The 11,563-nt window shown below is 31.8% G+C and overlaps 1 protein-coding gene across 7 annotated transcripts in view; it reads left to right on the top strand.

The window, feature by feature from the left end:
* Positions 1 to 385: 385 nt before the first annotated feature.
* LOC143246388 (cullin-2-like) overlaps positions 386 to 11,563 on the top strand; it is a 44,148-nt gene continuing 32,970 nt past the window's right edge. Inside the window, exons 1-6 of one of the 7 annotated variants that reach the window (XM_076493013.1) lie at positions 393 to 544; positions 1,218 to 1,304; positions 2,757 to 2,887; positions 6,521 to 6,623; positions 8,401 to 8,495; positions 9,309 to 9,408. In XM_076493013.1, the coding sequence (XP_076349128.1) occupies positions 2,769 to 2,887; positions 6,521 to 6,623; positions 8,401 to 8,495; positions 9,309 to 9,408 (417 nt within the window). In that variant the 5' untranslated portion in view covers positions 393 to 544; positions 1,218 to 1,304; positions 2,757 to 2,768. Of the gene's footprint in view, positions 545 to 1,217; positions 1,305 to 2,739; positions 2,934 to 6,520; positions 6,624 to 8,400; positions 8,496 to 9,308; positions 9,409 to 11,563 lie in introns of those variants that run through there. The other 6 variants (XM_076493006.1, XM_076493007.1, XM_076493009.1 and 3 more) reach the window with 6 other exon arrangements.

Below are 11,563 nucleotides of genomic sequence, written 5' to 3'. Positions count from 1 at the left end.
AATTATATTGCCGTTATTTACCAAAGCTAACATTCGATCAAACTTTTAAAGCATAACTGCATATAATTATTTACATTACAAAACAAAAAGTGTATTTTTAAACACCAAAGAAGAAATAATTTGGAAAATAAAATTTGACATGTAAAATATAACGTAGTAACTTAATAACATGACCATATATGGTGTATCATAGAAATTTATTTTCGTACTAATGAGATAAGTTTCATTTAAAATAGCATGCATTAACTTCTTGCATTTAGAGCGTTAAAATATATATTTTTAATATTCTCACTTTTATTCGTCCTTCCTTTCCTTTGTTTACCTGCACACATGATACGAAGAGTATTCGTTTATTATCTTTATACTTCATAAATATGATAGTTGTAGATACTTGGTGTGTCGTTTAAATTGTCATCACCAGGGAGAAGCAGAAGTTGTATTGTTTTAGCACATTCTGTTAAAATTGTCTAAGAGTGTTTGATAATGTATTACTAGTGTTGATAAATGTAGCGAAGAAGCGGTCAGTAAAATCGTATTAAATAACGTAAGATTAAATAATTACCATCTACTTTCTATAGTAATATTGCAGAACCACAATGCATAGATAATATACAAAATTTCAAGAAATTATATTTGTTAACTTTGAAATAGTAAATTTATAGCACACGTAAAAGTGTGTAATATTTGATTCGGATACTATAACATTATATAATATAATAGTATAATATGGGAGTTTGCACCAACAGTACTTTGAAAGAAAAGACAGTGAAGTAATTTAGTTATGTTTATTTAAAAGCGAAACTGGTTTTTGCGTTCATTCTACTTTGAAATCAGTATCGTAACAATCTGCGTTTGTCAAATTTACTAGAAGTACTACTAGTAACTAATTAAGTAGTACCACCGGTACTATTACAGTAATTCTAAGTGTAAAAGTTAATTGTATATAAACAAACGAGTCTTACCTTGACAAAATTAAAATGAACTTGCTTATATTATAATACTATAGGTTTAGGTCAGTTATAACACTAGTAGTAGAACCTAGACTATAATTCCTCGACTCCTGTAGGCAAAATTAAGTTTGTTAATTTAGGCATAAGTACAGCTTTTGAAGGAAATTACTTGCTTTTCCATAATCGCGGAAGTCTATTTATAAAAAGAATATATTAGATATTGTCGAAAATTAATTAATTAATTATTTTCACATTTTATATTTGTAGGGCTACCAATTGTTGTTCAGGTAAATCACAGATGAAGACTTGTGAAGAACTAATAAATATATGAGCTCTGTTATTGTTATTCCATTGGTAAGACATAGGTTTTCAGTAATACAGTTAAAAGTATGGATGTTGCCAAACACATAATAATAATTATTTACACAATAGTTTTGATAAATGACCTCTTGCATATTTTAATTTAAAGCATCCTGTATTCCAAATAGAGTGCTGCATAAATGCTCTAAAATCTTGTGTGAGATTGAAATGCATCACATATTTAATTTAACAAGCTGCAAAGGAGTTCATAATAATAATTGTATAAAGTTTATTACATGTGAGAGTATTAGAAGTTGATAAAAGTTTAATTTTGGAAGAAACATATATTAGGGAATGAATGTGTGTTCTACCCATATCTGACTATTAATTTTATTGTAGTGGGTCTCCCTGTTGTTAACATATATTTTTATGTGATGGAATATTTAATTAAAATTTATATTTGAAAAGGTTAATTTTTACTTCATTTTAACAAGAGAAAAATTAAGATAAAATTACTTATTTCACATACTGTTAATATTTCTTTATAAATTATGATGTACATGTATTTTGTTCTTTTACTTTCTAAGAGTGTTGTGAAATGTATGCATAATTTAACTAATGTTATTTTTTGAAAATAAAGAAAAAGAATTCTACTTGAAGATATTTTGCATGTGTTACCAAAGCATTTATAGTGAAACTTGGTTTAATGAATTTGAGTATATTCAAAAGTTGAATCTTATTTGCTGTGGAATGAAGAATACGGGAAATGACGTACTTCAATTGTTTGAAATAGTTAGGGCTTATGATGTGCAGATGTTTTAGTGGTGAAATGGTACAATTTGTATTTACATAAACTCAAATTTAGGAATATTAAAATTAATCTATGAAAACTTAGATATAGGCTAATTCCTAAGAACAAGTATGTGTTAAATTTCTAAGCTGGTTCAGTGTTTGGCAAGACGTGTTGTGTTGTTAACTTAAAATCATTTAAACTATTCTTGCACATTTATATAAATATGAGTGTAGACACTTTGTATGTTATGCCTTGGTTTACTCTTCCAGTCAGCTGAGGGGGCAAACTTCATTTAACCAAATGGAATTCTAATGTCTTGACTTTTCCTAGTATTGTAGTATCTTGATTTTTTCTATGTTCTTGCAGACATATGAATGTGAAATCTTGTGCATGTGATTTCTGTTATTATGATGATAAGCACTGATCTCAATGGGTCAAACAGTTTGATTCTGTTTATTTTAATGTTTCCTGTACACTGAACTTGTAGATCTGCTAACTAAACATTATCAGTGACATAAACATATGATTTTAAGATATGCTGAGCATATTTGTAGGAATTGCAAACTGGGTCAAGCATTACTAAAAACTATTTGTTACAATGTGATAGATATGAGTAGTGTAGCTTAATATACTCATAATTAGTAATAACATAAGTAATCGTTTAAAAAATTGATTACAAGTAATGACTTCATGCAGATTAATTATTTTCATAGATTTATTGAAAGATGTCTTTAAAGCCAAGGCAGGTTGATTTTGATGCAACTTGGGGAGAGCTGAAGAACACTGTTGAAGGAGTAATTATGTTAGGAAAAGTGCCACGCATTGTATGGAATGATAGGTTTACATATCCTTTGAGAGCAATGAATATTACACACATTCATGTTAGATTTGTATGTAATATATCTGCATTTATATTCTAGTTTTAAAATCAAATTTTATATTAATTACTAGAATGTTATATAAATACATACATTGTTCTTTCATAATTATTTAAGTAATCCTTAAACACATAATACAGCCTGTGCATCATGTTTTGCAAAAAAAAACTTAATGTTTTACTTAAAGTGTTTGTTTCTATTTTAGTCATGATAAAGTGTGTGCAAGATGCCAAAACATCTCGAATGTGTAAATTGGTGAAAAAAGTTATTAATTATGTTTTAGAAATAGTAGAAAATACTGAAAAAGTGATAGTAGTTGATTACAATTGAAGTGTTACATGAAATTTTTAAATAGTATTCAAAACTTTATAATAAAGCATCTAAAAACTTTTCAGCTGTATTAAAAGTAATGTTGAATAATGAGAAACCATTACTTTTTAGGATTATGTTTGGAATCTATTTTTGTTAGAAATTAACAGTAAGCTTACTTGATCCACTGGTAAGAGCATTAACAAGTACTTTTACTAAGGTTTTTTCAGCTTTTACCATAAATATGAGAATTATGGTTAATATGCAATATCCAGACTATAATTCACTTCCAAAAAGGGTTTATAACACTGTTTTGACTAATATAAAGTATCAGCAAAAAAAGCTTTATAAATACTCCTCCTCTGGGATCTAAACATCCACTCGCTTGTTTGCCATGATTGGTGACCCATGAAGGGGAGGAGAGGATCCTGATGATTGAGGGGCCTAATCCTAACACACAACTTTGGCCTTCAATTCCTGTAGATGGGTGGCTCCCCAGGGTCAGTTGGCTGGTCCATGCCCCCGCTAGTACAGCGGTATGTCTCCGGATTTACAACGCTAAAATAAGGGGTTCGATTTCCCTTGATGGGCTCAGCAGATAGCCCGATGTGGCTTTGCTCTAAGAAAACAAACATGCTGGTCCACTTGGGCTAGGGTCAATCCGAGTACCAGTGTTCGACATTCTCAACAGCTGTTGTGAACATTATGTCTGATGCTGGTGTTCAGGTGTAGTATCCATAAAACTCTGGCATTTCTGCAATATTCTTGTTTGGCATTATAGTGCATCTCCTCATGGGGCTTCGTGGTGGTGGAGTCAGTGAGCACTAAAATGTATTGCCTTTATTATGGATCTCCCAACTCACAAAAAAATAAATAAAAATGAAAACAAATAGATTATCAGAAAACAACCACTCATGGATGACTTTGTTATACAGTCACCATCACAGTCAAATTTGGTTCCTCAAATTCTTCCAATTATCCATTCCTTATCTGAGAAATCCTTATGGCAGATATCTCCCTTTTTTATTCAAAAGGGATTAGAGGGACTTGCTGGCTACCCCAAGTCAGTAAAGAAGTTGTGCTCTGGAGACATTTTGGTGGAAACATCTTCACCATGACATACCAATCTGCTCTAAAAATCAAAGACCATTGGGGATATACCCATTGAGGTTACTCCTCATGCAACTTTGAATTTTTCCAGAGGTGTTATAGATGAGATTCTCACTGGTTTCTCCAGCCAAGGCATTTCTGCAGTGTGCCAAATCTCCACTCTCAAAGGCAGAATTATTATGTTTACTGATGTTCTGTTATTTACATTTACATCACCTCATCCTCTTGCCACAGTCAAAGCAGGTTATCTGAACTGTAAGGTACTGCCATACATTCCCAACCCTCTTACATGTTTCAAGTGACCAAACCACTGACATCCATTTAGGACAAGAAATTGAGTAAAAAGGGTGTGGACTACTACAGTTAACACAGTGTGGCTCCAAGAGAAAGAGGTGCAATGCTTGTAGACTATAAACAATATCTCCTACCCACAGGCTCAGAAGTTATTGTCCCCCACTCCATCTCTGACATATGCTGATGCACACTGTTCCACTGCCATAGTGGGAGTGCAGACAGATCTCTCCGTGCCTTCAACAGAGTTGTTTGCAAAACATCTGAAGAATCTTTTGCCCTTCATGGTTAAAAGAGTTCACAACTTTATGTCTACTTCCATCTTTTTCCCCATCACTCTTTCCAGTAACTGCCCAGATCTACTTCCTTTGGCTTTGGGTTCAGGCATTTCCTGTGGTACATTCTCTTCTGCAGCCCCGAGATGCAAAACTATTATTTATTCACACACTCAGTAGCTAGAATCTTTGTCCACAGACAGAGATCTACCTACTCGATTGGTCAAAGAGCAGGATCCATAGACCTCTGTTCAATAAAGAAAAAAGTGTGGTTGAAAACAGAAGGGCTCCCCACTCAATTTTCCTCCACATAAATGAAAATATCTACTTTGATACAGTGGAACTGTTGGGGTTTTCATTCAAATATTGATTACATTAAGGATTTAATTGAGTCTTAGCATCCTGTGTATCTATCCTTACAGGAAACATTTCTGAAACCTGCCGATGTAGTCACCGCAGTGCAGGTTGTGTGATGGACAAGTGCATTGAGGGGTGACACTGTTTGTTGATCAGCATGTGTCCACCCTGTCTCTGCCACACAATACACCTTTGGAAGCTGTAGCCATCCAAGTTTCCTTGGGTCATACCATCACTATTTGTTCTCTCTACCTGGCTTCTGAAGAGACCTATGATCATTTAGGGCTTGATGCTCTCTTTGAGCAGTTACCATCTCTCTTTTTAATCCTGGGGAATTTTAATGACATAATCTCATATGGGGTGGTGCTGATATTGATAGGAAAAGATCATTCCACAGAACATGTGCCCTTGGATCACAACCTTTTTCTCTTCAATGCTGGTTCTTACACTTTTCATTCATTCAGTCTTTTACTGTTATTGATATGTCTGAGCACTCTTCTTCACTTTTTTCTCACTTTTCTTGGATGGTTGACAGTAACCCACAGGTTAGCAATCATTGTCAGAGAGACTGTTTGTGGTCAAAACCACTCGACTCACATGCCTCAATGGAAGTTGAACCAGGCCAACTGGCCCTCTTTCTCTGCTCTCTCAGAACTTGATCTTGCCGTTGTCTGTAACGTACACAGTTTAGTGATGTGTCAATCTTTATATAATTCAGTTTATGCTATTAGAATTATTAATACGAGATTTTATACATATTGCTATAATAGTTCTGTAATGTCTTAGCATTTTATTTTATAGTAATTTCATATATTTGAAATTACTGCAGACCCACTTAACTATTATTGTTTGCCACAGTATGAGAACCTCTGCACTGTACTTTCCTAACTGTGTTATATATGCACAAAAATGTTATGTAAGTATGTAACATTAAACATAAATTAATTTCAATTAAAATTTTATAAATAACACAGATTAACATCTTCCAGCCTGTCTATAGTAGTAAATCTCCCAAAAAATGTGCGTGTATATGTTGAAACATATATATGTTTATATACATGTTTGGATATCGGTTACTTAGCATGGTTACAATTTGAAGATTCCAGTTTATCTGAAATTATTTATCAACTTATAACGTAATATTGTCATTGAATATGATATAATAAATCATCAGGTGATACTCTTACTGTTAACAATACATCCATTGGTAATGGTAGAAGATATTTCTTCATCTGATTAATCCTTAACTGAAGACACTGATGTTTATGCTCTCTGTGTGGCATTTCCTGAGCCACTGGGTGACAGATTATATCAAGAAACCAAGCAATTTCTTGAGAATCATGTACATTCTCTATATAAGGTACTTTACCTTACATTTATTTTAGGTTCTAACCCATGTAACTTAATGATCTTATTCAAGTTATTCTTTGAAAGTTTTTATCCAGGCTTCTATATACATTGTTGTAGATATAGTTAATAAAATATGAACTTCTATAAAGTGATTAGCTTTCATTGAATTATTATACTATACTACTATAAAACTATTTCGTGCACTGGAACACCTTACTGGTCAAAAGTAATGAGTGAGTGAAAAATGTATATTGTTTAATACATTTAAATGAACACTTGCACATTTGTGTACTTACACATTTTATAAATAAGGGTACAAATGTAACACTCCAAACTTAAAATTTGTTTATATTGTTAACTGAGTTGTTGAAACATATGCAAAAAAGTAATGTTTATGGTAACATCATAATGATGTGAAAATAATGCTGGTGAGTGGAGACTATGGACATTAATATCCATGGAAATCTATTTCCATATTGTATCATATATTTTATTCTTTTCAAGTTAGAGCTGTATTAAAAAATAGATGTGTAATTAGTATATGCTGTATCCTGTATAATCATCTGGACTTCTGGACAAACAGACAACATGCAGTGATGATTGTAATTTATTCTGGTTGTAGACTACTTGCCCTGAGACTGAATCATGTTTGTGGCTGCAACATAACAGTGATCAGTATACAGATAGGTAGGAATTCACTTACCAGGCCAGTCTTTATATTAGAGGCCCAATGGAGTGAATTCCAATTGTAGAAAAGCTAATAATGATTAACATTCCATTGATCGACATGTGAAGCACTTTTCTTTTTACATGTGTGTGTGAGATAATGCATGTAATCAGTTGGTAAGGATCTGGAATGTGATATTTATGGGAGTGAAGAAAGTGTGGCATGGGCAGAAACAAACAAACTATGGTTAGTGTATTGATTTCTAAATCCTGTGGGAAGATACTATTAATGCAATATAAAAACCACATACAGTGGAACCCCTCTAAAGCAGCCACCTTTGAGGCTGAGACAAACTGGCCTGATTAGAGGGGTTCCACTGTACATAATTAGGGATTATGTGAACCAAAAAAGGGGCTGTGATTGAATGACAGTTTTCAAGGAATGATCGAATCTGATTGGTGGCTACTTAGAAGGGTTCCACTGTACTATGAAACTTTGTGCTGTTATATACTGAAGCAGTTAGCCATTACTTTAGCTTGATGGATGATAATACCCTCTCTTCTCTTTCTTAACCTGGTCAACACCTTCCTTGAAGAAGGTGGGTGAATCAATAGATTGATTCATATGTTCACTGGACTTCAGTTGTAAAAGATGTCTTTTGAATGCTCATGAAAGAGAACTTGCAATATCTCAAGTAGCCCTATATATGTGTAAGAGATATTCTGGATATAGCGTATGATTTTATCAGCATATAACATTGGTATTGGACTGTCCTTCCAGTTTCTGATGCCCTTATTCCATAATGAATGTTCCATATTCCATTAAGTGTAAAGAGGTTGAAGGCATTTCTACAAAGCCTCCAATTAGGAGAGTGGGTATTTCAAGTACAGGATAGATCATCAGATATTTAATTTGCCTAAGAATAAATGGAGAGAGGACAATGCCTATTTTTGATTGTGATTTTTGCCTTATCATAGGTGAAATATTGTAGATCCTCTTTATTGTTTAATTGTTCTATTTATATTGCAGCAATTTTAGAAAATGTTTTTGAGTATGATACTTTCTATTGTCAATACTTGTGTAATTTCTTTTAGTGGAGATTTTGGTTTTTCCATCTCAGCTAGTTTCAAATTCTGAAGAAGGGCTATTGTGTGAATATCATAAACACTGGCTAAAGTACAGTCAAGGAGTCAATTATCTGAACAAGCTGTATATGTAAGTATAGTACTATGTGTGCATCTGTCACAAAGTAAGAAGCTATTATGCAGTTCTTTATTATTTATTAGTAGAAAGATATTTTTCAATAAATTTGCACAATTAAAAAAAGAAATTCTACAAGCATTGTTTCCATTATAATGTATGTATACCCAGAAAGTTGCTTCATTTTATGAAATGTAAAATAATGCTTTTACATCTCTTGAAGTTTCAGGAAATGCTTGTAGAAAGTAAAAACTCAAGGAACACTCAGTAGAATGTATACCATTACCATGATACTTTGATCATATTTGGCTATCTTAAAATACAAACATTTGTCTGTATGTTTGTCATTTTCAATGGGCATTATTAGTTTATGTAAGTCAACCTAGATTCATCAAATCTTATCAATTTAAACTTAGTTATCGAGCAAAAACAGTGTGAAATTCAATTCCCATGTTAAGAGAGGGATTTTTTTACCTTACTGTGATAACCTTTGACCTTGGCTCTCAAAAACCTGAGCACTTCTAAGTTGGGTTATAATCCAAATTTATACCAATTTTTGTCCAAATCCATTCAGCTTTTTTTGAGAAAGTGTGCTAATAAACAGGGAAACAAATGTAACCTTTGCCTATCTTTGATGGCAGAGTTCGTGAGTTATCTCAAATATCAATATTTATGTGGTATTGACAAATATTTTTAATATTTTAAAATGTATAAAATATTAATTTAATCCAAAAGTTAAACTTTCAGTTGTAATCATATGTTATTAAACAGGTTGAAATTAATTTTAAATTGTCCTTTAGTCATATAAAAACTTTGACTTTTTTTCAGGTATTTAAATACTCAGCACATCCGAAAACAGAAGTTCAGTGATGCTGACTTAATTTATGGTTGTTTAGAACCAGCTGATCAAATGCTTGAAATAGGAGAGGTATTTAGTATTTAGCCTTCTGTTTTGAAATGTAATAACTAGAAATTATAAGTAGGGAGTGAAATATTGGCTTGATATCTATTAACAGGACTTGTATTAATTTAATTAACTATTTACATTTGTTAGTCAATTTATATTCTTATGGTTACATTCTTAGTAAGTAACTATTATATTGGCTCATTCCACCACATCAGAATTTATTCATTTTGATTTGCTTTACAATTATTGTTTTGAAAGAGTTGTCTCATCGGTATGCTGTTTTAATAAACAAATAAACAAAGTGATGAATTAAATGCACTAAGGTAAAATGATTTATTCAGGACAGTTTTCAAATTCTTAGTTAAATTTGTTATTTAAACTTATTAATTTGTTTGTTACAGAGATTTTAAAAATCCGTAAAATATTATTTATACCAAATTAAGATGTATTCCACTAAAATAAAGATTGTGTGAAATATTTAACTTTCTTTAATCAGATGTGACATATGGAGTGTTAATTGCATTTTGTTAGAATGACTTGCATGTACTAACTCGGTGATGTACCTCCACAGTTACATTTAGCATCAAATTATTTGGTTTGTGGAGAATGTCCAAATATTCAACAGTGCAATTTTATTATATGTACAGGTGTAACTGAGGAATTATATCGCAGGCATTTTCAAGGAAAGATGTTAATGTAATGAAATTGTTTAATATTATTGAGCCAAAGGGCATAAAACTTCAGTGAAGTCTTCCATTATATCTATGGAATAAAAAACAAACTCAGGAAAACATTTAGAACAGCTTTGAGCTCCAAAACCACACCAGCCTTATCTGGAGCAAATTTCCTTGTGTGCAAAATGAAAGCTATGTCCTTCAACTAAAAAGCTATATGGTTGTGTTGTTTGTATCTTCTAGTATCATTTACAAGTCAATGAACAAGAATTTTAAGCTATTAAAGACTTGCAAGCTTAAAGTTTATGGGCTTTTAACAAAGCTTCAAAACTGGTGGTTTTTTCATAAAAACAGTGGCTGCTTAAAGTCACAGCAAATTTTTTTTAACCACATATCTGTTAAGCACCTTGATGCAACTGCAATGATTGTTTTCTTTTGTAGCTAAGCTTGGTCATAAAAATCAATCCCCATGATCAGCATAGGTTCTGTGAAAACAACCTTTACAACTTTTATTTTAAACTGATCTTGCCATCTTTTACAAAAGCTTGTTGCAATGTAGATATCAGCATCACACAGTATTGTGTAATCATGACCATCAAATTCAGCATAACCAACAGTGGAATAATTTTAAATGCTGCTATATGTATAACACATCATCGAGCTACAAAACCATGCCAGCCTTATCCAGAGCAAATTTCCTTATCTACAAAATGAAAGCTATGTCCTTCAACTAAAAAGCTATATGGTTGTGTTGTGTGTATCTTCTAGTATCATTATATATAGCAGCATTTAAAATTATTCCATAAATATATGTACACACAAACATACACATTTCCATAAAATGAACATTGTATGAAATACATGATTTCTGTAGTGAAACTCGAAAGATATATATAAATCTTTAATTGTTTAAGAAGTTAACAAATGAAATTTTATTCCCAACTTGAATTGTGTGTGTAATTGATATTATGAACATATATTGTTTGACTTAGAATTTTTACAGCTTTGGTGATTTAAAAGAAACTAACCAAAAATTCACAGGGTAAATCCATTTTGTAAGTAACAATTGATTTTAGATTTCTAACTTTTCCAACTAGTTTGAAACACTTAAAAATCATTGGTGTTTTTCCCTAGACCTTGTTTTTGTTCTTTCTTTTAAAATGCAATGAGATTGTGCTTATCATTACTCATAGAAACTTTTAATTTGATAGAATGGTTCACTTCTAATTTTAAGCAGAATTCTTATGTTAAAATAGTTGTGTAAATATACAGTGATTGGAATAGCATGACAAGAAATAATAATGTTGAAGAAGACAGTGACTATTTCTTGCACAAAGTTAGTAGAGCTGCTTCACTAAATCAATTTAAAGATTTCAAGAAGAGAACTAGGCAACTGCATTGAAGGAAATAAGTTAAAAAAAAACAGCTTTTAAATGTTTCAGACCCATAATAATGAACATACATATAAAACATCTCTATGTTTATAAATATTTTAATTAAAA

The sequence above is a fragment of the Tachypleus tridentatus genome, chromosome 3 (assembly GCF_004210375.1).
Source record: "Tachypleus tridentatus isolate NWPU-2018 chromosome 3, ASM421037v1, whole genome shotgun sequence".
In the NCBI taxonomy this organism is placed as follows: Eukaryota; Metazoa; Arthropoda; class Merostomata; order Xiphosura; family Limulidae; genus Tachypleus; species Tachypleus tridentatus.
The sequence above is the reverse complement of the archived record's forward strand: the minus strand, read 5'-3'. Positions and strand labels throughout refer to the sequence as shown.